This window comes from Larimichthys crocea, chromosome XII (assembly GCF_000972845.2).
Source record: "Larimichthys crocea isolate SSNF chromosome XII, L_crocea_2.0, whole genome shotgun sequence".
Taxonomy (NCBI): Eukaryota; Metazoa; Chordata; class Actinopteri; family Sciaenidae; genus Larimichthys; species Larimichthys crocea.
In genome coordinates, this window is record NC_040022.1 from 23,842,264 (window position 1) to 23,866,970 (window position 24,707).

General features: G+C 41.6%; 1 protein-coding gene across 2 annotated transcripts in view; it reads right to left on the reverse strand.

The window, feature by feature from the left end:
* The window catches only part of LOC104925700 (mitochondrial import inner membrane translocase subunit tim16), a 110,675-nt gene that overhangs the window by 58,657 nt on the left and 27,311 nt on the right, over nt 1–24,707 (reverse strand). For both annotated transcript variants that reach the window (XM_027285892.1, XM_027285890.1), the window contains exons 8-9: nt 21,582–21,665; nt 21,125–21,207 (exon numbers count right to left, since the gene is read on the reverse strand). In XM_027285892.1, the coding sequence (XP_027141693.1) occupies nt 21,125–21,207; nt 21,582–21,665 (167 nt within the window). The remainder of the gene's footprint in view (nt 1–21,124; nt 21,208–21,581; nt 21,666–24,707) is intronic.

Here is a 24,707-nt window from a genome sequence, read left to right on the forward strand (position 1 = left end):
TGCTTGTGTATTTGTGAAAATTGATGTCGATAGTGAAAATGTCTACACAGACATTAACGTGAGACTCTTGCTCCTGCTTTAATATCAGATAGAGTAATAACTAGACAAAGAGTCTTGTGCCATGCTACGAGAAGTTGTGCTTTCAGCTAAATGCCAACATCAGCATGCTCGCAATGACGACGCTAACATGCTGAAGTTAAGCAGGTATATGTTTTACAATGTTAACCAGCTTAATTTAACATGGCAGCATGCTACCATTTGATAATTAGCACTATACAGTACAGTCATGACAATGTTATTAGCTTTTCAGTTATATACCAAAGTATTAGACGTCTTGTTACATCATCCAGGATCCTTAGATAATTTCCGAGATGACGTCATGACGTCAATAACAAAATATGTAGATGCTCTATGAAAATATTTGATTCTCTTTGCTACTTTCAACAGTCCAGGATGACCCTATTTTTTTTTTTTTTTTACAAGAACATTTAATGTGTACTTTTAGTGGGTGAGAGGTCTTGGACTTCTTCCGTACCAGCAGTGAGCTTGAGGCAAAATGGAAATAAAGATTATGATTGAAAACACTCAAGTTAAGGTCGTAAGTAGATTTAACCATTGCGTATGACTCACTGGTGTAAGCCTAATGGCTGAGCATTGTTTGCAAACCCACACAATAAACAGGCTGACCACCCATGTTTTTTATAGGTAGGATGCCGGTAGGGGATTGATGCAGCATGCACGCACACGCCCACTCTAACAAACAAACATACAAATATACTGGCCCATAGCTGGGAGCTGTTGTGCAAGGTCCCACGCTAACAGCATAAACACATAAAACAGCACCACTCCTGTCATGCAGGCCCTATTACATCAATTTGCTCATAGAGAGCAAACTTCCTTTTGAAATAACATGAGAAACAATGCAATGCCGCCGAAGCTCAATAAGCTTTTACTTCTTTGTCCTTCTTCCACTGTTTTAACCTCCTGAATGTTCATTAAACTTATATAATGCACGAGTTATAATGCACAAGTTATAATGCACAAGTCAAAAAAGGAGTTTATCCTGTTTTATCCTCTCATTTTAGCCAAATAAATATAAGTTGGGAAATACAATGGACAGGGCTTAATTGTGAGCATATGTGTAAAGGTAAAGGGACAGATAGGATATGTAGATAATGTCAGATAATAATATAATGTCTCCAGCTAAAAGAATGCATGCACGTTTCTGTCCTTTATGGCCAGGCATCTGCAAATGGTTCATGTATGTGGATAAGAAAAGGAGAACAGAGGGAGTGTGTGTGTGTGTGTGTGTGTTTCTGTTTCTCTCCTTTCCTTCCATAAAACAGTCCCTCTTTTCTTCTACTGACTTTAAGAGAAACCTGGTCCCTGGATGGGAGCCAACTTTGACGCTCACTCTCAGCCTGTGCTGCTCAATAGGCTCTATTGTAGTTTCAAGGGAGCTTTTCACAATTATCAACCAAAAAAAAATCCACATGGAATTACTTCTAAGTAAATATTTTTTCACTCCCCTCCTTTCTGTTCCTCTCTCACTCTCACTATTTTTCGTTTGTAATTTGTTTCCAAACTCAGGGCTGCGAGAAAGGCAGCCAAGGACAATGTGTTGAAGCATTGGGTCATGTGGCTGCACGTAGGGTTTATACTTCCTCTGCAGTTCTCAATCGTATATTCAAATGACTTTTTCTGTCCCCATCTCTCTTTCAGCCTCTCTGTTTTCCATCTTCCAAATAGCTCAACTGCCCACACAGCACAGTTGACCTCCCACTAACCTCAAACCATCTCTCCAACCTCAGCCAAGGGTACTTGCAGTCAGCAGATGGGGGCATGAAATAAACTCCTTAAAAATCCTTAAAAGATGAAGTCTTGAACTCATCATAAATTATAAAAAAAGATGGCACACAAATAACTGAATGACATCTTCCATGGTACAAAAAATAAACTATGCTGAGGCAAGCAGCAGAAAATGCTGACTGCTTTATTAAATCTATTTCTTCCAACACAGATCATCATTTTTATTCTTGCGCTGTGTTCACTTTCTGTGATGAAGCCACATGCTAATCAACAAGCTCCTGGCATTTAAAAAAAAATAATTGTAGTAACAGAGAGTAAAAGAAGAGTAGAGAAAGAAGAGCTGAGTAGAGAAAACACACCACCACTTTGTTTTTGGAACCTGGTTCTCTGGCTCCAGTTTTTGGCCCTCTGCTTGTTTCCCTACAGTACTCACTCCAACACTCCTGCTCCACATCCCACCTTCCCTCCCTCTAAATCTTTCTAAAGTACTAATAACAGATGAAGGGTGGTGTGCCACCGTTTCCTTTCATGCCATACAAGCTGCTGGTTGGTGCCAGCAGATGGCCCAGATGCCGTTTTTGGCAAAAAGCGAGTGAGTGAGGGGAAAGATGAGAAGAGAGAGAGAGAGAGAAAGAACAGGCAAAGAAAGCAAAAAAGGGATAATTTGACTTTGGTTAGTTCTTGGCAACATACATTCGCAGGCACACATGCAATTCATTTCACGTGCCGTTTGGTAGATTATTAGATCTAAAAACAAAATAGTGTAATTTCACCAGTGCAGCTACTTTCTTCCATTCTAGGCTTTTTATTTGTCATTTTCAGTCATTATCTGTAATGTTTGTCAGATTTATGTAAATATGGTCCCCCAGTGTCCTAAACAGTGGACACATCCCCTATGAGGCTCCTGGTCCTGCTATCAATCTCGTGTTAACACTATCCAGTTTAACATACAAACCTAGTCACAACTCAAATCTGAATCTATCCAATAAGATGGAACCTGTAATCACATTGACCAGTGTTAGGGATGCTTGCTAAGGCAGCAACTACGGATTATTCTATATATCAGTTAATCATCCAATGAATCATTTAGTAGTCAGTGAAAAGTCCCAAACTCATAAATAGACTCAAAGATTAAAAAAAAAAAAACAGTTTATTGTTATATATGACAGAACCATTGCATGTTTAGGATTGTTGCAAAGTTAGTTGCCTTTTATGTTGATTATGATTCTTTTTTTCCCATTTTATTGGAAAAATAAATACTTTTTTTTTTTTTTTTTTGTCCTAATGTGAAACATTTGTTTTTGTAAAGTGATAATATTTGGGAGGTTAGAAATCCCCATCCCCACACTGCACTGTTGGGGGCAGGAGATTTAAATCAGTAGATAACCTCACATGGAAAATTTTGTTCATTGTGAGCTGTTTTTTTTAAGACAAAACAGATGTAGAAGAGGACAGCCCAGTGATAGATTCTCTAATATAAAATCTATTTGTGTCTTCACACCTTTTGACCTCTCTCTATCCACTTTTTTACTGAATCTGATGAACAAGATATTCTGTATGTGTTCACCTCTGACTTTTTTACCATGGCATTGCTTACTTCATTGAAGCGCCTCATGCAGGTCCAAGTCTTTGAAGTGTGTACCATATGACTTGTCTACCAAAGTACTCCGTAAGAACTCTGAAACAAAATATTACTTAGTGCCACAAAAGGCTTCAGCTGGTCTTAGGTTTATAGCCGTAGAAAAAAAGTCAAATTTCTATATAAGCACGAGGTGCTGAAAGACTCATATAAACATAAATGAGAAAACCAGAAATGGAGAGTCATGATAGAACCAATGCTGTAAGATAAGGAGGAGAAGATGGAAAGAATTAGATGAAATTAACGATGATGAAATGTGAAGGGGGGAGAAAGAGGTGGAGGGACGTTGTTACTGGCAGAGTCCAAGCAAGGGCCACATGCACTGAAAAATTTATCTTTGGAAATGTACTGACGAGAGGTAGTGAGGGGGGCAGATGAGAAGGTGTTGAGTGTGTGTATGTGTGTGTGTGTGTGTGTGTGTGTGTGTGTGTATCCAACGAACAGCAGTGGAATTAAAGTGCCCGTCATCCTTTGAAAGTAATCCAAGTGTGTTTCTCATTTCCAAGGAATGGAGGGACGGTGGGTGGAGGAATTTTATTATTTCAGAAAAACATAACCAAAAAAGAATGATGGCATTAATATAGAGGAGAGGAGGTGTTAGTAGACAAAGAGGGGGTCGCCGGTATTAAAATATAAGGTTAATATAATGTTATAAATTCAAGCATGCCTAGAGTAAGCACATCTAATAGCAGCTTATAGCTTATGGCTTATTTCTCTAATTTTACTGGCAGGACACAATTCCTTGGCTCATCTTGTTTTTATGAATTAAAACTGGCTACATCCAAATGCAGAATTAATTGATGGGAAACATTAAACTTCTAAATTTAATTCCCTTGAGGTAAGAGATTAAGGTGCAAAAAGCACCATCAGGTCTTTCTCGGAGATGAGCATGCAAAGGTCTGGATGGCAGCTAGCCCTGAGCAAGGTTGTTTACCTCACATGGCCTTTGGAGAAAAACAGCTGTGATGAGAGCTGAGAAAAGTCTAAGCAGCTGTGCATGAAGCTATTACTTAGAAACATCAGAGGCAAGTGACGGGCCTTAAGTTTAAAACTCACTCACTTGTCACTTGAGCATCTGGCAAGCCTCACCATACATACATATTGCTTTTGTTGTTTGTCCGGGTCTCAAAACCTCAACGATTCAAACCAAAACCATCTCCAAACAAAGGAACAGGAAAACAAGACTAGTAACTACAGCTGTCATAATTTCTGGGTTGCTTTTATCACATACTCACATATCACTTTGTACTGCATGTAACATTTACACCAGTACATACTTTTATTAGGTAAACACAGATATCAAATTCTTACCAAGCACGTTGAAAGATAACATAAATAAGACAAGACCAAACTCAACATTAACCTCCTGTGGCTGGACACAGAAACACATTACAATGACCATGGGGTTTATAATCTAATAAAGTCACTGTACTGGGTGTAATAGTAGGGGAGGATGATCTTAACAACGTGTACTCGGCAGAGTCCCCATCACTGATTAAAACAATATTACACAGTGCTTTATTTCATGTCACCAGATCAGCAAAGCCTCTCCTGACACAGCAGAACACACACACACACACACACACACACACACACACACACAAAGATGTGCACTTCAAATATGGTTAAAGTGAAGGAGCTATGGTTGTTTGTGATATGCTGTAAAGAGTAATGCAGCACTGATTTTAGGTTAGGTATGTGGTCGCTGAGTCTGACATGCTATGATTTGGGATTGTTTCCTGTATATTAATTTAACTGCAACCGCTCCCTGCTGTTAGAGAACTGTGCCTTTGGCTAAATATTGAAAAACATCCATAAAAACTACAGCTGCAATTACATCTTTTAAATCCACATGTAAATATCTAAATAAGAGCCATATGAGGCATCGGCTGCATGTATTTAAACTGTTCTCGAATTGAGGCTGAGAGTTATTTGATGTAAACAAAACCAATATTAATAATTCTCAACAACTAATTTAAGACAGAAAACAATCTCGAGTGGTTATACATTTCTTCTTTCAACAGGAGGTAAAAGTTCTGGTTTGACTTGGTAATCATTGCCGACTCTTTCCTCTCTGTCCCCCCGCTCCCCCCTTTATTCTTCTTTTTCTTCTCATTTTGCTACAGCTACATTTCAGAGTCAAATAGCAGAAGCGTTACATTCATAATTTAAGAGTAGAATGCGGACGGGGAGCAAGCCAGACAAGTCCTTGGGGTCAAGCATTCAGGCCACTGACGCTTCCCCCCTCAAGACACCAGCAGACATTTATCAAATGCTGCTGTGTACACATCCTGTGCTAACTTTCAAACTTGACTTGCATCGTGGCTGTGCTGTGTATACACATCTGCAGATTCCACTTTATTTGCGGCTGGAGCTCCTGTGTAGTCTCAAACTCATCTGAACTATACTGTAATATGGGTGGGCATATCACGGGTATGGGCAAGTGAGAAGAAAAGAAACACTCTGAACAACAGCAGTGCAAATAAGCTTACTTCACATTTTAGAGAAAATGGTGCGGAATACTGTACATTATTCAAATTAGTTCGAGACCACTAGTGAGCGTTTATGTGTGTGTGCGTGTGTGTGTGTGTGTGTGTACAGTCAGTGGAGGGTGGCGACAGGCACGGATTATGTGCCTGTAATCCTTTTCATCACAGTGGGTGCTCATAGTGTCTCTGTGGAAGGCAGAATGATTTATATACATCTCTTATAGGATTGGACTCCCCTCCCCACATGCTTGAGTGAATTATATGGTACAAGTACATTTTATTAAAGACCATGTGACGGCGATTCCGAGATTTCTTGCAAAATACATTAAATATGTTGGAAAATAGTTGCTGAAAACACGTGAAAAAACTTTGGTGAAAAACTGTTTTAACCTCTAACTCCACATTTCAGTAAAATATCTTTCAGTTTTTCCAGTCCAGGATTTTTTGGATGGTCTTAAAGAGTGTCTCGATGACACACTGAGGCCACCCTGAGCATACCCCTAGCAGACAGATAGAGATTAATTCATTTCATTCATAGTGTTTCAAAGTTAGTCATGTAATTTTCTCTTTTATCCTATTTTACCTAATTTTGACACCTTATTTCATAAACTTGTAGATATTTTTAATCATTCAAATTGGTGGTTATTTACACTTTTCTTCTTTGTTCTGACAAACTCAGAACACATTTATTCTTACCATACCTGGAGCTTTTGTGTATTGTTTTCATGGACAAGAGTTGGAGTAATATCACTAAAAGCTTTGTAGGACTGATGTAAGAGGGTAACTAGTTAGTAGACATGTTAAACAATTGCCTTAAACTATGTGTGTGCACATGTGTGAGCAGAATGTGCCGTCCTAATGCGTTCTGGCACAAAGGCTGACTTCAGTAATCCACATCAGTCACACTAATTCCTTTTCACCCAAACACACATCCACATCTAGCCAAAACACAAGCGCTCACTACCAAGAACATAATGGTCGCTTCAAACATCCTGTTGCCGCAGGGCTGAGGCCGACTGACCTCTGACCACTGCATGTGAACTCCAACTCGACAGAGATGGGCCCATCAACTTCCGGCCAACAAACACCTGTTTGTTTCTAACTGCTAATAACACTCAGAGAGAGGGGTGTGATTCAGAGCGAGTCATTACACACAAGCACACAAAATGTTGATCTGCTAATCCTGTCCGTAGGGAGGGTCTGGACATTCACAAGTGTCTGAGTGCTGATTAGTAGTGAGCTGGTGAATGAGTAGCAGAACAGGATAAGGCTGATTTTTACAGGCTGTTGTCTGGTAATTAGGGTGCTGGTTTACATATCCGGACCAGTCGGGGCTGAACAGGGACAAAAACACACAGGCGCCCCTTTCAAGATCTGAAATCAACAGTGTTACAAGTCTATTTATAAAGGCATTGGTAAACTTTTGCAACTCACAAAAGTTTGAAATATACCTTATTTATTTAGGTTGATCTTGTTGAGGATAACACAGTCTCCATTAGGTCAAAGTTTAAACTTGTCAAAATACAAATGCAAAATTTTAACTTACCCAAACAATGAACCATAATCAAAATAAGTCCTGGACTTTCTTGTGTAATTCTTGATATTTTGTAGTTGTGTGTGATCTAATATCCTTCTCATTATATCAAATAAACCAAACTAATTATAGAAGTTTGTTTTTTGGTTTATCTCTCCCTACACCATAGCTCATGAGTCTAATGCTTTTCAGCAACCTACTCCAAAATCTCAGACGCTTTGACTTCTTTGAATGCACAATCAAGAAAGAGTTTCAGAAGCGTGTCCATTTGTAGCTGCGCTGCCAAACAACAATAACATATCTTTTACATAAAAAGTAAGTGGACTAAATGGTCACTGCAAAGGATTTGCAATATAAAACAAGTTTCAAGTCCAGGCAAGTTGATTTTCATGCAGTACTGATCAAGTCAAGCAAAAGATTTATAGTATGTTTTGGTTAATGATAGTAATTTAAAGTATACACAATTTGTATTTCATGAGCTAAAACACGCAAAACCACCAGTATGGTCCTTTAAGTAAGGCCAAAGATCTTCACTGTCTCAGTATGCGGATCCGCAGCCACAGCTGACCTCTGTCCGGTCCAGTTGCAGTGATGGATACCAGAGGCCACTTAGAGCCTACAACTGTCCAGCACTTGGACAGGGTCGGAGAGGGCATTTCTTCGACAGAGGGTGGTGTGCCAGGCTGGGTGGTGCTATGGTCACTACAGCACAGTGAGAAAGTAGCCACCACAGAAGACAAACATAAACACGGGACACCCGCTGGGCAGACTGACGCCGTGTGCCTATGTGGGTGCCTGCCAGCCTGGGCTGTGGCCTGGGGGGAAGGGGGGAGCATGGCGACAGAGCACCCCGGTAGGCACCCCAAGACGAGTTCACCCCAGTGGAAAGTCTGCATCAGCCAGCACAGAGCTGTGTATGGCTGAGAGAAGGTAGCGATTCACCAGACCACCACCACCACCACCACCCCCTGCTCAGCCCCCCCCCACTAATTTAGCCATCACTTCCCAAGCGACCACAAGCTAAATGTATCCTCCGTGCACAGCAGAAAATAGCATAACTGTGGGGAGAGAGGGGGGGGGGGGCTGACATAAAGACATTAAAGTAGAGGGTTGAGATGGAGAGAGAGGTGATGAATCGACAAAATAGTACAGGAGTTATTATGGTGCGACCGAAAGGGGAAAAAAAAAACTTAATGAAGCAGAGGAATGAATATTGAGAGCAAGATAAGGAAGACGACATGAAGCAAAAGACAAGAGGACCTTGAAGGGGGCCTAAAAGATGGATGGAGCACTCCTGAAAAAGAATAAATGACAGCAGACAGATGAAAAGAAGAAGAGGAGGGGGTCCTCTCCAGTTCAACCACCACATATTTTCCCTCGTAAGGGATATAATTTACACAAACCCACTAAAAGGTCAGGAGCAGAGCATGCGGTGCCAACTCTATCTCAGCAGCCAATACTTTTTTTTTTTCTTCCCCTCTCTCTTTCTGTCTGTCTCTCTTTCGTTTTGTCGCTGTCTTCGTTGGTCTGTCTCCCTCCTCTGTCTCACTATGAATCCCTTCCTTTTCATCTATTTTTATGGGACTTACTCCAATCACTGTGGATTTTATGTCGGTAGATGCTTGTGTGTGTCCGTGTGTGTTATTCAAAGACCGTATGTCTTTTAACAATCTTGGTTTTCATAGCGTGCGGTTGGCAGGCAGTGGTGTTCCACTCCAATTTCAACGTCTCACGTCCCCTATCTTCATTATGGTCAAAACAGAGAGAGAGAGAGGGGAAGGAAAGAAAAGAGTACTATAACAGCAAAGGTGGAATGGGCATGACATTGGAGAAGATGTAGGCCAGGGGAAGGAAGGATTAAAGACATAAAGGCTTTGTATTAAAGAGAAAACAGAAGCATGCTGGTAAAATACACAGCCTGAACAGCGAGAGTGAATGAGAATTAAGTTGTGAGTATACAGTATTTCACAAACTGTGGTTGCTTAAATCCACTACTAAGAGTAGTTAGAAAACACCTCCACCTTTCTAGTGTTAGACTGTGTAATAATAAGAAACTTCTAAAGCCAGAAATTCATCAAGCACATCAACTTCATGCATCATCCATCATCCATCAGAATTTTAAGATCTCTCTAAATCTACTTTTTTATTCTTTACGCATATACTTCATGTAAAATATCTTTAGAAGATATTGTCCAGAAGTGTTTGCACAAATCATCAAGTCACCAATGACCGTAGGACTGCAGATTTTTGCCTTCAGACAGGATCAGACAACAGTGGTAGTTTGTTCAAAGCATACCCTGGCTGTAGATCTACCAGACATCTGTAGACGAGGGCATGTGAGTGGTGGTGCAGAGTGAACGTGGAGCAAAGAGTAGCTTTAAAAAAAAAAGTAGTTCATCAGTGTTCTCAGTCATGGCAAAATTGCTCAGATACGGCTTGCAGAAAAGCATACAATTTCCCATCAGGCAGCATTTCAAGAATAAAAACTTGGAGTTCAACACTATCTCAGAATGGAGACAGATCCTCTGCAAAGAGAAACACAACAAAACACTATGGCAACATGATATCTTCCTCTAACATACACTCATAGGAGCAGCAGAGTGTCATTTCCCAAGCCCAACACGTTGGACAGATGTTCACCACTCGCTTCAAAGTCCAAAGACATCTGTTGACAAAAGACTGGTGTTGAACGTGCCGAAAAGTTAAGAGGAGATGAATGTGTTTATGCGTGTGTGTGTGTTTGTTTGCACAGTAGTTAGCTGACTGTGGAGAGAGCACAGCCTGCCCAGCTAATAGCGGAGAGTCCCCACAGTTTCACAGCAGCAGTGGACCGTGGACGGACCATGATGGTCAGGATGCGTGGAGAACAGTTAAGAATAATACGGGCCACCACACCAGTGCACGTGTTTATGAATTTCTACTGCCATTCGTCCATCAAGCTTGTGTTTTTTCAGTCCACTGCTAATGAAAGGTTCGCTCTGCTAGAACACCGCCCAGGCAGGTCAGAGAGAAAGACCCAGCAGCTCCCCAGCTTTGTCCCTTTGGCCTCTAAGGAACAAGCGGTCCTTTAAATATTTTCCTGCAACTGGGCCTCCCCTTTTTCTCCAGGCCAATCTTTTTGTCAAACGTGTTTGTCTAAGGTGCTTTGTGAAGGAGTTGCTCTTTCACCCTCGCTCCAAGACCCAATCCACACAGCTGGCATATATAGAAACCCGCTGTAAAAGAAAAACAGCAGGATACAGTAAACGTGTAGGTACAAAACTACAGTGGGTACATCGGCTTTACAATGTCAGGTTGTAGTGACTAAATTAACTGAAAAACAACTGAAAAGTGGAAACAAAAAAAAAAAGGTAGAATATATGCTGTTTGTTTTAAAGTGTACTATCTTGTTAAAGTCTCACCTATGCGACGCCTGAACGCATGGCTAAAGAAAGACATGGGTGATTAAGTCTATGTCACTCCACCTGTCAAATCCTGCTGAGTGATGATGAATACTGTTTGGCAATGGTCTGCATGTGCTGAAAAAGGTAAAAAAAAAATAAAATAAAAGTAGATCCGTTCAGGCATGTATGTGCGTATGACAGGTTGGCATGTAGAATCAAAATGCATGTGTGTGTGTGTGTGTGTGTGACTGCCCCATCCAGCTTGCCAGTAGGAATGTAGCCCCTCCAGCTAATGGTTGAACAGCTGTGTGAGAGACACCTGCACCCCACATGCCCTCAACACATACAAGCATGCAAAGTGTATTGGAAGAGTGCCCCTATTTTGGGGCTAATGGCACTCCGATGCCCCGTGTCGACACACATTCAATAGATAATGGACGAGGACTGGAAACACCTTCAGGAGACTTTCGCAATAGGAGATATGGTTGAGAAAATCCATAGACTTTATGGGAGATGACATACTACAGCAAACCGAACTTCCACAATCATCCCTGTAGGTCCATTTTCCTGCACCAGTAATTGCAGCAACACTGGCAAGTTCATTTTCACCCTGACACCACACCACAATTTAACAACTGCTAATTTAAATAGAAGATTAATATGCTAAATAAGTCTTGCAGTGTACTATAGATGCCTTAGACTTACAGAGAAACAGTTTCTGTGAGTCTATAATCATGATTTAGTCTGTTTTTCTCATCATCTTTTCTAGCCAGAGGAAAAACATACTACACAAAAGACGGCAAAGGCACAATAGAGGGCTTACACTCCCAACTCTTAGAGGACTCTACCTCCCTCTCCCCGGCTATTCAGTCCCTGCACACCCCAGCCTCACAGAAAGCTGTCATACAATAGCTGACTGACTAATTGACCTTGCTGAATTAATGCTAGTTGGCTCCAAACAGAGGACATTCAGTTGATGTTATAGCAAGAAAGTCCACAGAGGTTTCTTCAAGAGCACACAGACTAAAGACCAACTGGTGTTCCCCCTGAGGGTCCTCCACCTATTCTTCACTTCTAACTATTTCCTGGCCACCATCGCCTCCTCAACTCTCCCACCAATTACATTTTGATGAAATGTTTTAATCTGCTTACGCCAAGAGCACTTGCATAGAAACGCACACAAATCCTTGTGCAGAGGAGAGGCCATGCAGGTGCAGAGAAACTTCTGTTGTCATAACATTTCCATAGTGACAGGCAGTATTGCTGTTTGGTCCTTTCCCTGCTATTTTCCTCTCTGTTGTCCACACACTATTCGGTAACTTGCGCATGAGAATACATGAACACAAACACAGATCTAGTATTTTTATAAAGAATGCACCGGCCTGCATGTCTGAACCTCTGGTGCATCAACACAAATGAAACAGTGAGGCATTCAAGCATCCAGTCATACGGCCAGTTATCTAGTGAAAACACAGACGGAGAGCGGCGGCACGCCTCAGCACTTTTCCCATTAAACTAAGCGTGGCATATTACTCTTGCCTCACTGACACTGACATGTTTCCACAGTGTGGGCAGACAAATAAGGCCCACATGGGAAGTGACATCAGCCAGGAGCACATGTAGCCCACCTGCCACAGACCAATCGGGGAGGCTCTTTGATAAAGAATTTCCTTCTGTTTCCTTTTCAGACAGCTGGACACACAGTGACAGGCCAGATCACTGGTTTCTATCATGGAAACATGATCATAAAGGAGAATACAATGAGCAGACAATCTACCTAGACTGCTCTGTCTTTTAAAACGATAGGAAAAGTCTGCTCACTCAAACTCACTTTAAAGAAGGAGGAAAGCTAGGCTGGATCTGCTATTTTGCCAGATGTGGATGAGTGCTGTGCTGATGTTACACAGACCATTTACACATGGGAAAGACATTGGCTAAGATATTGGGCGATTAGCTTTGGCATCACTATTGGCAATCATGATTGGCTATAAGTTTTGTAATTCTTCTTTGGGCTGAGAAATTAAACAATGACAACAGTGTTCAATTGCCAAGTACTAACCATAATGGGGATGTTGGCTGCTTTTACAGGTGCAGGTGTTTCACTTCAATAATAATAATCAAAAGAATTAAGGTTAAAGTTGATTCTAGGTGTGGTTTTATGTCATAACATGAGAAACAAAGAAACCATCCCAAGGCTGAAAAATCATAGTTAGAAGTGTCAAAATCAACTATTTTGTACATTTGTGAGACCGGCATAGTTGAAAAGACCTAATACTCAAGCACAGCATGAGCTCAAGGATAGAAATGGCAGGTTACAGTTTGTGAAGCAAGTATATTAAGACATCTATCAAGTTCTGGAGAAAAATCAACATGTATGGTACCAGAGTGATGGGAAGATTATAGTGTGGAGGACAAACGGACTAAACAAATAAGATCTCATCTGACAAACATGGGGGAGGTGGCATTTTGCCGTGGTCTCTTCTGACAGCAGCAGCAAGATGAATGCAGACTTGTACAGAAACATCTATCCTACTCAGATGTAAGGGAATGAATTAAGCTTAACAATGATGCCAAAGCAAATCAAAAATTTGTTTGAAATATGTTTGGCCCACGGAAATTGAAGGAGTAAATATAAGAAGGGCTACAGTATCCACACAGTTCATCTGATGTGGACATAAATTACTTTGAATTAAAGCTGCAAGTCAGTACAAAGCCCACACAACATAAAATGTGTCAGTTATTTATGGACTACATTGGAGGCGTTGTTTGATAAAATGGCCTTGCATGTTGAAGAACCATTAGAGGTTAGACCCACCAAAAGTTTTATCTTACTTTTATCTTGGACTGTTTTATTTAAGAGGGTCAATCCATCTCCTGCCCTCCCATATGTCTGTACATTATAAATTATGTGGGCATGAACAACTCCTGCTTGTCTGTGTGCATCAATATCGTAGTCTCTCTATCACTCCCTTTGTAGCTTCGTTATTTTTTCTACGGCCATGAGGTGTGCAGCGACATGCTGCCAATCTGCAGCCGTCCCAGAGGCAGCAGTGGAGGCCAGACTGCAGGGCGGGGGAGGGTGGGGTGCAAGGGCAGAGGAAACCATCTACTAATGGGAAACACACTTCTCTCCATCGTTCAAATTGCTCTTTCTACCACAGCAGAGAGAGGTGGCAGGCGTCCAGGAGGTGACTGGCGTCCAGAAGCGAGGCATGATTTAAAAACGGGAGCTTTGCCGCGCCATGGTTCCTGATTCTCGTGAAAGGGACAATCATGAGCCTTATAAAACAAATGCATGTGTTGAAAGAGAGTTGGGGGAGGAAGAAGAGGGGCGTCTATACGAACATAAACTAGAAAGACAGCCAGACATGGTAGACAAATTGAATAAAAAATACACAGTAAAGGACATTTAAATCAAATATGATGAAATGGAGATACCAGAAGGCTTGGAAAACAGTAGAGATATTAAGGATAATTATATAACAAATGAGGCACAGAGGCAACCTTGCGGATTTTCACATAAGCTACTCCTAGTTTGGAAAATCTCCTTGAACCTGTCTTTGTCGCTCTGCCAGAAATACTATCCCATTGCACTGATACTTAATAGCAGTGTGTTTATTCTACTCCGAGCATTGCATTCACGTATTGTGAATTATGTCCTGTGCTGTTTCCACTTTAGCCCAGCCTCTTCTGCCAACTAAGCCTTCTTCACGTCTCTATCAGACCCTCAGTTACCGAATATCTACCCCACAGAGCAGGGAAAAAAGTGCTGAAGTGGACTTGGGATGGCCCAAAGTAGTGAGAAGGCTTTTGGTAGGGCAAAGATCCCAAATGTTATTGCCAGTGCATTTTTAATAAAAAGGGAGAAAAAAAAAGAAATTTTTCCAGATGTTGGAGGAAAGCAATAACTGCAGCTGCAAGTGCAACTGCGCTGCTGTTTTTGTTTAGTTTGGAAAGAGAAGTCTGACACTGTCTCTAACTCCAAAAGCGGAGACAGATTAGAGTGAAGTTCCAGAAAAAGCCATCCAGTTTTGACTCATTTTGGCAATTACCTTAACAGCATTAAGACGTTCACAACTGCCACGTAATGCAGAGCAGCTTCTTTTGACAAGTCATCTCCAGTTTAGTCTTAGAAAATATAATCCAAACCATAAAAGAAAATAAAGGTGGATGGAAGAAGAGAAGGGGGAGGTAGGAAGGAAGGAAGGAGGTAGCTGAAAGGTGGGAGGGAGAGATTTTTTCTATTTTTCCTTCTGTGGCGAGTTCACACAAAAGGGTCCTTCTGATCCCTGGAGTGCTGAGCACATACCTGCGGGATGAAATCAAAACCCTCTGTGAATTATATTAAATATCCCCTGCCAAACGCTCCACATACTTCCATGTGTTTTTACCAGTTCTGAAAGGCTCCATTAGGCTTTGCTCTCTAGAAAAAACACTTAATTAGAATCCCAGAGACCAGCACCTTAAAAAACTCAGCTCCCTCCTTACATTTAATCTGTGCCGGATAAGAGAGAAAGAAGAGCGAGTATTCGAGGGACAAATGGTAACAGACAGAAAGTCTAATAGGTGGCCAGATAAGGATAAAGAAAGGATTCACTGAAGGATAACGGCTGTTTTTTTGACAGGTCAGTAGCGCCCAGGAATAATCGGACATTTACTTGTTAGTCAATCATAGGGATTGAAAGAGAAACAGAGGACTACTTCAATGAGGTGTTATGGAGAAAATTGTCACATGAGCCTCCATGAAAAGCCCATAAAATCTCATAAAGAGACGATATAAGAGGTGGATTTCAGAGCTCCCTTTTCCCTTTTCATCCTATTTGCCCGATCAAACTCCCCCCATCCAGTGAATCACAAACTGAAACCCCAAATGACTAACAGATTCCAGACACCATGTTTCATCTGTCAGAATGCAGCGTTCAGGTTCTTTGACGGAGCGTGTGCGGTCACATCTTTACCCTATACCCCTCCCCCAAGGCCGTTCCTGGAGACTGTGTGCAGCAGCTGACTTGCCGACTTGACCCTGAGTATCACCTGAATATTGTCTGGCCTTTCCCTCCACCTTGAACATGAATTTCTGAACTGGACTCAAACAACAGAGCTCCTAGAAAGTGAAGTTTGAGAAAAGAGCAAGGTCAAACTATCGTTCAAACATTCTGTGGCAATTTCTTTTTTTTTTTTGGTCTGGTTTGGTTAGCAGTGCTGCAGCTGCACCTAATCCCCACAGGAAAGCCTTCATCTGGGACTGATTTTAGAGAGCCCGGGCCAGGGTGGGAGAAAGGGGGGACTGTTCTGTAAAAGGCTGGTTCCCTTCTGGGACACAGGCTTCTTCTCAATCCATCTGATTAAAGGGAGTTTGGCTCAATTACACCCAACGACTAGGCCTTGCTGCCAGGCACAACCCTGGTAAGAAAACACACATAAATAGATTGTGGATAGTAGCAGAGGGTGTGAGTACATATATCACACCTGGGGAACTCCCATGCATCTACCGCAAAACTTCTCCGTCAGCTAACAGCACAGTCTGTCAGCAGTGCTTCCCTCAGAGGGCGAGTTCTTTGTGTAACCCGTGACTTGGTTGGGAAAACAGTGGGGTCGGCTCTCCAGGGACACGCTTATGTCCTCTCCAATTGGCCAGATGGATAGTGGTGGGCACGGGGTCACAGCGATCTGTTTTAATCAGCCTCATGCCAGAAAAAAAAGACAGCAGCAGAGGTGCACCATAATGTGGAGTAATAGAAGATGCATGTGTGCATAGACCTACATGTGTCCACTTTTATATAATCATGTGCTTGAGGAGAGTGGCTGAGGACAACTAGAGGGGTTAAGGCCAGAGCTTTCTCTGAGCTTATAGTTTCGTCATGTTGAATCCTAACAAACTGGACTCTTGGAGGACTCGACGTCAGCTTTATGACACGATTACAAGCTACTATACAGGCATGCATCAGCAAGACTTTGCTGTGATAACTCTGAGTGTGGTGAATCAGTGTGTGGAGCCGCTTAAGTGGGGGACTATGGATAATTATTATGACGTCCAAAGCATTTACACGGCAAGCTGGTTGCAATCGTGCCCGGTTGTAAAGTTCACTGATTGCAGCTGGCTTAAAAGACCAATTAAACTCATTATTATAATTTAGGTTTATAGAGGGAAGAGTATGAGGGTGAGCGGTACACAAAGACGCTGCTCTCCAATGTCCAGATCTGCAGCCTGTATGGAAAACGGGCATGCAGTAATAGCTACCTCTGCACAGTTAAAAACACCCCTTTCAGACTCATCACCCTCCATCCCTCAATTTTTCAGTCTCTATTTCAACCCCAACCAAAAAATAAACATTTCCCCTCCATTATTCTCCATCCAAATTACATTCCACCCACAACCCCATTTTACTGGCTCATGCTTCTGGGCCTCTTTATGTTGTGACACTCCAAAGAAAACAGTCCTACTGAATGTTGTGGACGAGCACAACGAACCTGATACAAGCCAGCTCGCTGCTCCGATTACACACCATGTTTACCACGGCCCTCTTAATTAAAAGCAGACAAGAAAAAAAAAAGTACATATCCATCTTTATATGTACCTTAGGCCTAAACTGACAGGGAGGAAATGCCCCGCTATCGATGTTTGACTTTGAGGTTCCTCAGCTGCTAATGTACGCTGGCACAGTTCAATCTATCATGTGCAGAGAAAAATGGAGACATGGTCTCCTTTTGATTATTGCATTTTGTCTTTTTCAAAGCTACTTCGCAAGAGATATTCACTGGAGCAATGCTGAACTAAAACAAAATTATCCACAGAAAACCCACCATGATAATAAACAAGAAACAAAGAATTAAAACCATGAAGGACAAAGGGAACTTAAGGACAGCCTGATGCTCAAGGAACCAAGCTAAAAAAGTGAGGTGCACAGTGAGATACTGCATGAATAGCGGCTGGCATAAGTAGAAGGAGGCCCAGACACGTGCCTCTACCCTCCACTTGCATTACAAAACACTGATAATTTTTTTTTTTTTAAAGATACAGCATGACTGGGTAAACAAATATTTTGACCTTGGTGATTAACTAGAGTCAGGCCAGCCATTTCTGTTATCAGCGTTTGCAGATTGCTACATATAGGAGCTATTTATTTCTTTTTAAAACAAGCCAAAATTCAGAAATGTTCATGTTTTGCACAGATTTAAAAACTGGATGTCACTAAATGTCCAGAAGTGGTCAGTTCTAACCTCAATCAGCCATGGCTGTGCTCAGTGGCGATCGGTTTCATAGATCTGATTCGGTGATTCAGTTAACATGCATGCTGTGCCACACGAAGGTCCACATCATGTGCATAGTGGCACATTAACCGCACATTAACCGACCACAGCCACACATGCACACAAACACACACACACTATATCAACCAGCCTCCTCCACACACAGCTCCCCTGTGGTTCTTTTTCTGAGGTTTTTTAAAACATGTTTTGGAAAGTCAACAAAGCAGACACAGGGAGACAAAGAGAGGAAAAAAACAGAAGGTGGCAGTGGTGGTGTAAGTCGGCGCGCTGATGTGTAGGTGTGTGCCTGTGTGTGGGGAAGAGAAGTGAACAGAAATGCAAGGTGTGCAGATGAAAGTAGCTTGTAAGCAAAGTAAAATAGGTGGAGCTGATACTGTTATACATTTTCAGTTGTATTTTATTTCTACAGAAAAGCTCTGTGCAGGAGTAAAGTCAGAGAAGGACCTATAACCTTGTTTAGTTTTGCAGAAAATGCAAATTTTATTTAATGGTAAATGTTTTATTATGAATATACATTTTTCAAAACTAAGGAAATCTGAATCACTGTGTTTTTTTTTATTATCCAGTGCATCTCTAGTGAAGGCCAAGTAGTTGTGAGAAATGAGAAATAAGGGAAAAGCCAAAATGGCAGTAAAGGGCAAGGTCTCGTCTGTCATTGATCTGTTTTATATCATCTTTAGGCATCTGGAGGGGCTGTGGCCTTGGGAGTGATTACTCTCTGACACACCATCCCGGCATATGATAGCATGATTGAAGTGATTTAATGCAGACAGGTCGGCACACACACCCAAGCAATTATGTTCAATGAAAGATTACAGTATTTAGAACTCTGGCTTAGATTAATCTCAAAACTTTAGAAATGGATGTAAAACAAGTAGCACCTACATTCAATAGAAATGGGAAAGGGAAACTAACAGTTGGATTAGAGAGGAAATCTGGGGGAAATATTGTGAATTTCAATGCAAGTTATCATGCTCAACCTCTTGGAGAGAGTTTAGCTGGAAGTGTCTTACCAGATATTTTATTACACATGTTTAGCAGTCTCATCACTCCTCCAGCTGCTGGAGTAAACATGGCTTCCAGGAAGCAAACTATTATCATTTGTTCTGGGCGGGTCCAAATGTAAATGTTTGCTGGTATAAGATCTACACTGAGTCGATATTTGGGATGAAAATTGCTGTCAATTGGGATAAAACTACTCTTTGGATTTCTGTATTTAACATCTACAAATATTAAAACAAAACACTTCTTTGGTATACTGAGTATAGCTGCCAGAAAGGAAGAAAATCACAGTGTATCAAATTCAAAATTAATCTTATTTAATAAATTCTATATGGTGTGGAAAACCCAGACAGTGGCTGAAGAGGACATCAGGAAGACTTAACAGCTTGTCACCAGATGAGCAGGACAATTCAATAGAAGTCCTGACATTGCTGGTGCATTCTCTTCACGTTGCATCACCATCACACCTACCGCAAAACAGCTGCTACAGACTCTGAGTAAACGTTGACAGTTCTCTGTCTACAAGCAGAGACACCATGGAGACAAACCTATCAATAAAATGAACTATTTAACACTGTCTTCTGTGGTTTTAGAAGACACTCCGTTCCTCATGTGCTGCATATGAAAGTGTTTTGCGCTGATTTCTCCAGACATCGGTATGAATATCACAAAAAAAAAAAAATTAGCTTTTGTAATAGAAGGTTAAAAAAAGAGCATCAGTGGCATCAGATATCCTCCATTTCCATGAAAAGTATGCTGGCACCAAACAATGCAGTGGATTGAGGATGGAGGCCCCCAGACAGGCAACTATCTGTCTTACTCAAATGAAGGAGGAAGTGGAGGAAATGGAGATGAGTGGCGAGCACAAGGGCAGAGGGAGGAGGGAAGAGTTGAGGTTGTTATTTCGGACCCCGCTGTGTCAACTCCTTAACGTCTCACAAACAGAAATTCCAAAGGGAAGGAAACAAACAGTGACATCCCTCAGACACCGCTTCCCTACAGTATTCTTGAACTAATAAAAGCTGTTACTGTTCACATAAATTTACATTGTATATCTTCACACATTCTGGTCCTTGCTGCAACCAAACACGGGCACATACAGACTCTCAAATCCCTGTGCCAAAGAACAAATGTGCAATCTGTAGCCCTTTTTACAAAAGAGCAACGCAAAAGAGTCTCACTCTGTGTGCTCTGTGCTGCTACCTCTCTGCCTTTTTACAGTAATAATGATGATAATAAATGTATTTATTCCATCACGACATGCTAAATCCCCTGGCAAAGTCCAATCTGCTCCAGTCTGGAATGGCTTGGCTCACCAACCTGTTTATAATAGTACTAAAATGCATGAGCTGGATCTGACAAAGGAGCCCTCACTCCCACCCCTTATGTTCCCTTTCGTCCTCCATCCTTCCATTCCATGTCCTCTCTGGAGATTGGCCACACTCCCACCCTCCTCCGGTCCTCCATCAGCCGTGTTTGGAAAAATAAACGGAGCGATGAAGAAGGTCGGCAGCAGAAAGTGACAAGCGGCGGAGCTGAAGGGAGAAGTGTTGATGTGTCTACCGCTGGTGCCTCACCCTTAGCACTGGCTATGGACAGAGGGACACAGAGCACACACACACACACGCACACTCATACACACACTCTTTCCTCCACTGAGAGAGAGGATAGGAGTCTCTGTGTATGGCTCTGACCCAGGAAATAGCAGGAATGTGGAGGGACAGTGTCAGAGCTATGGAAGGTCTGCATGCCTGCCCAGCCATACAACTGTAAAGAAGCCTCACAATGTGCAGAGGCGCTCCATACATCATCCATATATGTAATGCCACACACGGACATCCACATACCACACACATAAACCGTATGCTAAGTCTGTCAAATCACACACAGTCACACTTTGTACTGCAACGCAACAACAGACATTAAAGTGCAACAGGGTCGAAGTCAGTGACTATGTCAGTTATGGGGAGTGGTTGCACACTGATGCATTACTCACCCACTGGAAGTGCTGAGTGTCACCGAGCTGAGCGAAGAGCTCAACTTCCTGCTGTCCCAAAGCCTCACCTCCCGACTACGCATCTACACACACACACAAACATGAGAAGTTAAGTGCTGTAAACACAAGAATTCAAATCAACCAATGAGGTGATACAAACTAAATGAGAGACAGTTAATTAGTGTGTATTGTTCTTTCAGTATGTCTCATGTTTGTGTGTCTATTTTAGCTCACCAGTTTTGAAATGAAGAAGGTACATTTATGAATCGTCATGATTTTGAGCCATCGCTGACAAATGCATTAATGTACAATAGTGATTTTCACTTATTTCATTGCAATTTCACACTATAGATACACACATGCACTTGTTTCATTATATGACATAACACACATTAGAATCCTGGTCAATATAAGATGTGCATGTGCCTCTAACAAGCTGTGCCTAAGAGTTTCTCACCATATCAAAGCCGGTGGTGAGTAAAAAGTCGTCTTTGGCCCACAGGATCCTTGAATCCTTGTTGCTCTGAAGGCTCTTGGCACTCTACGGGACAAAAATAAATAAATACACAATTTTTTAATCAGATGACAACATAAGACAAATTAAAAACATCTTACTTAATTACTTCTATTACCTATTCAAGTCAATGTCTCTATGATGACCCATAACTTTAAACATAAGCTTGATGTATAGTTCAACATAACGCCGGGGGGCGATGAGTGAATGATTTGCAGGGAAGAGAAAAAGACAGAAAGGAAGGAAGGAAGACAGACAGGACTATTCCCAGGTGCCTCTGACAGATCCCTGTGGCTGAACAGAACAGGACTTGTCCAATGAAAGGAGCGCTTGTTATTGTTGATGTAGCAGACAAGGTGACTTCTGCCCCAAGTGCAGCTTAGATTACCAAACTGTGACACTGCATCTGAACTGAGACTTTGTTTTGTACGTAGTTTCCATGGGGAATATGTGTCAAAACAGCGCTGCCATGCTGATGCTGATGGGTAACGTACAGGTACAAATGACACACGTTGTCAGAGGTAATCGCTGAAAACAACGGAGTGTTGAAATAAGAGAATGTGCATTTTTGTTAAAAAAAAAACAAAACAAAACATGTAAAAGTTGAGCAAGAGGCAAGTGGAAAGGGGACCATGAAAGAAAGTTAATGTGCTGGGTTTTCTACACACTGTACTCTACACTGTGTTGTACTGTAATTATAAAAGGTGAAAACAAAAGAAGAGACAAGATGCACAATCACTGAACTACTTGAGAGTATGGTTCCTAAGTGGGCAGGGGTTTAAAAAGCCTCGAAATCCTGCTATTTAGAGCTAATCCGTCATGTCCTAAGTACTTACAATGTCTCAAAGCCAGTCAGTTAGTGACTCCCCTGGTATCTGTGTACAAATACTAGAGTTACACTGAGCTTTCCCATGAGGCATGGAGGTCAACGATAAAGTTTCCATGGAACAGGAGCCTTTAGCCCCTCAGCCCACTGTGTCTCACCAAATTACTGTTGTCATTTTTATAGCTGCACTAACTATGAGGAGTGTGGCTGGACAGAAAGAGGACAGAAGCTTATTTTCTAAGGCTTAACACTCACAACCTCTCTGCAGGAGTGTGCCGCCTCATTCTCATGTCACTGTTAAATGGCCACAGATGACAAATTGCAAAAACAAATGGGGGGGGGAACTTGAGCTGCCATGTAGCACCCCTGAACACGAGATAGGTTACAGGGTAACCGGACTCTGCATTGTACAACCTCCATTAATGTACAGTAGGACTATGTTTGGTTGGGCAAATGGGGATGAGCACAGAAATATTGAATCCACGTGACACACACATGTGTGCCCTATCAATTCCAACTCAACCCCACTTCCTTTTCTCTCCTTTCTGACGTCATTCTCGCCACATGCCCAGCTTGGTGGTTTTGAGAATCGACTGCTGAGAGGGAAAAATGGAGGGTCTGGTAATTTAAAATTTCTTTAAACTGTCTAAATCAATCAAACATTTCATCGCTGCTTGCTCTTCCTAAATCCTTTCCAGGTTGCTCTCCGGTGCATGTGGACAATAAATGACACACACATGTTAGTTTGCTCTTGGTGAAGCAGGAGTTCTTGGGGACAGAAAAACATGGAGGATACGGGTGGTCATTTTTAGTCTGTGGAATTGCTGGTTGTTTTATTGATTTCAACAAAAAGGAATTTTAAAAGTACACTCCCTTCCCTGGGGGAGTAGTGTAATTGCATCTTATCTGGTTTAGTAGATAAAGATATGTAGAAATGTGGCACTCATTTTAAGATGAATCATTTCTTGGTCAGCATCCACGCGGTGCAGTGACTAAGCAGCATCTAAACAATGATGTTGTTCAGTTTTGCACTGTTAAAACATACCCAAGTAACGTTTGGATGTTTAGTTGGCTAAATGCAAATCAGTAATGTAACTAGTAAGTATGGAAAAATTTATTTTGACAAAGAAATTTAAAACATTAATATAGCAGCAAACAACAATTTTTTACACAAAATCCCAAGTAAAAACTGACGTCACACTCGCTCTGCCCATGTTGTTATCCAAGCCTTGATGTGCTCTGTTTACAAAGCCGGGCTGGCCGTGCAGGCAAGTGACTGCACGTGAGTCCCTCTGTGTGCAACTATGTAGAGCAACTGAAACAGCTGTTTTTCTCATCTGCCGGTGTTGGAACAGCAGAAAGTCTAACAAAGGAGGTTTTTGTGAGTAATATTTTGTTTCTGTCCCCTTTGAATGAAGTTACAATGTTACGATGACCTGCACCTGTCTGGCAGCAAGCGATATTAATAGTGATAGCTGATTCTGCTTAAACAAAAGGCCTATTCCTATAAGGATGCTCTTCATAATCCTGCATTTGCATTTTGCTACGTTGCCGTCATTGCAGCCCATGTTTGTCCAATTGCATCTAATTCTGTGAATCAAGGGTTTATTTTGGCCAAACCAGCACTGATGGTTGTTGGAAAGAGAGTTGGCAACCTCAGCGTGACAACAAGACTACAGGAAGTTACTGCACCCAGCTGATGTTTGCTTTATGTTTTTACATTCCTGCTTCGGTACAAATAAAATAAAAAATAGCTTAGACCGTGTAAATCAGTGAGCTTTAGAGGTGTAGTAGGTGGATTTTTTTAAACCTTAGAATGAGGTAGGCTAGTCGTTTCCCTCTGCTTCCAGTCTTCATCCTAAGCAAACTAATCACCTTCTGCCTCTAGCTCCTTAACTAAAAGGCACAGATATAATGGTCTAAAACTATAAAAGCAAACAAGCTTATTCTCTAAGCCAGGCTACATACCACACATCGCTTTCCTGGATACATAAACATGAAAGTAAAAAAAAAAGTCCAAATTTTAAAGCTGAAAGATTTTCAAGATTGTTCCTAAAATGTTTGCCTTTGACCGCTGAATATAAAACTTATGCCAAGACTCCTGTGCTGGAACCATCCTTGTGTCGGTGAAGCAATACAAACTATAAATCATATGCAGTCAGTTGAATGTGTGCTCATAGGCCAAACTGGTGGTTGAAACCAAATTTATTGTTCTCAGCTCTGAGGGGACTTGACATTGTTAT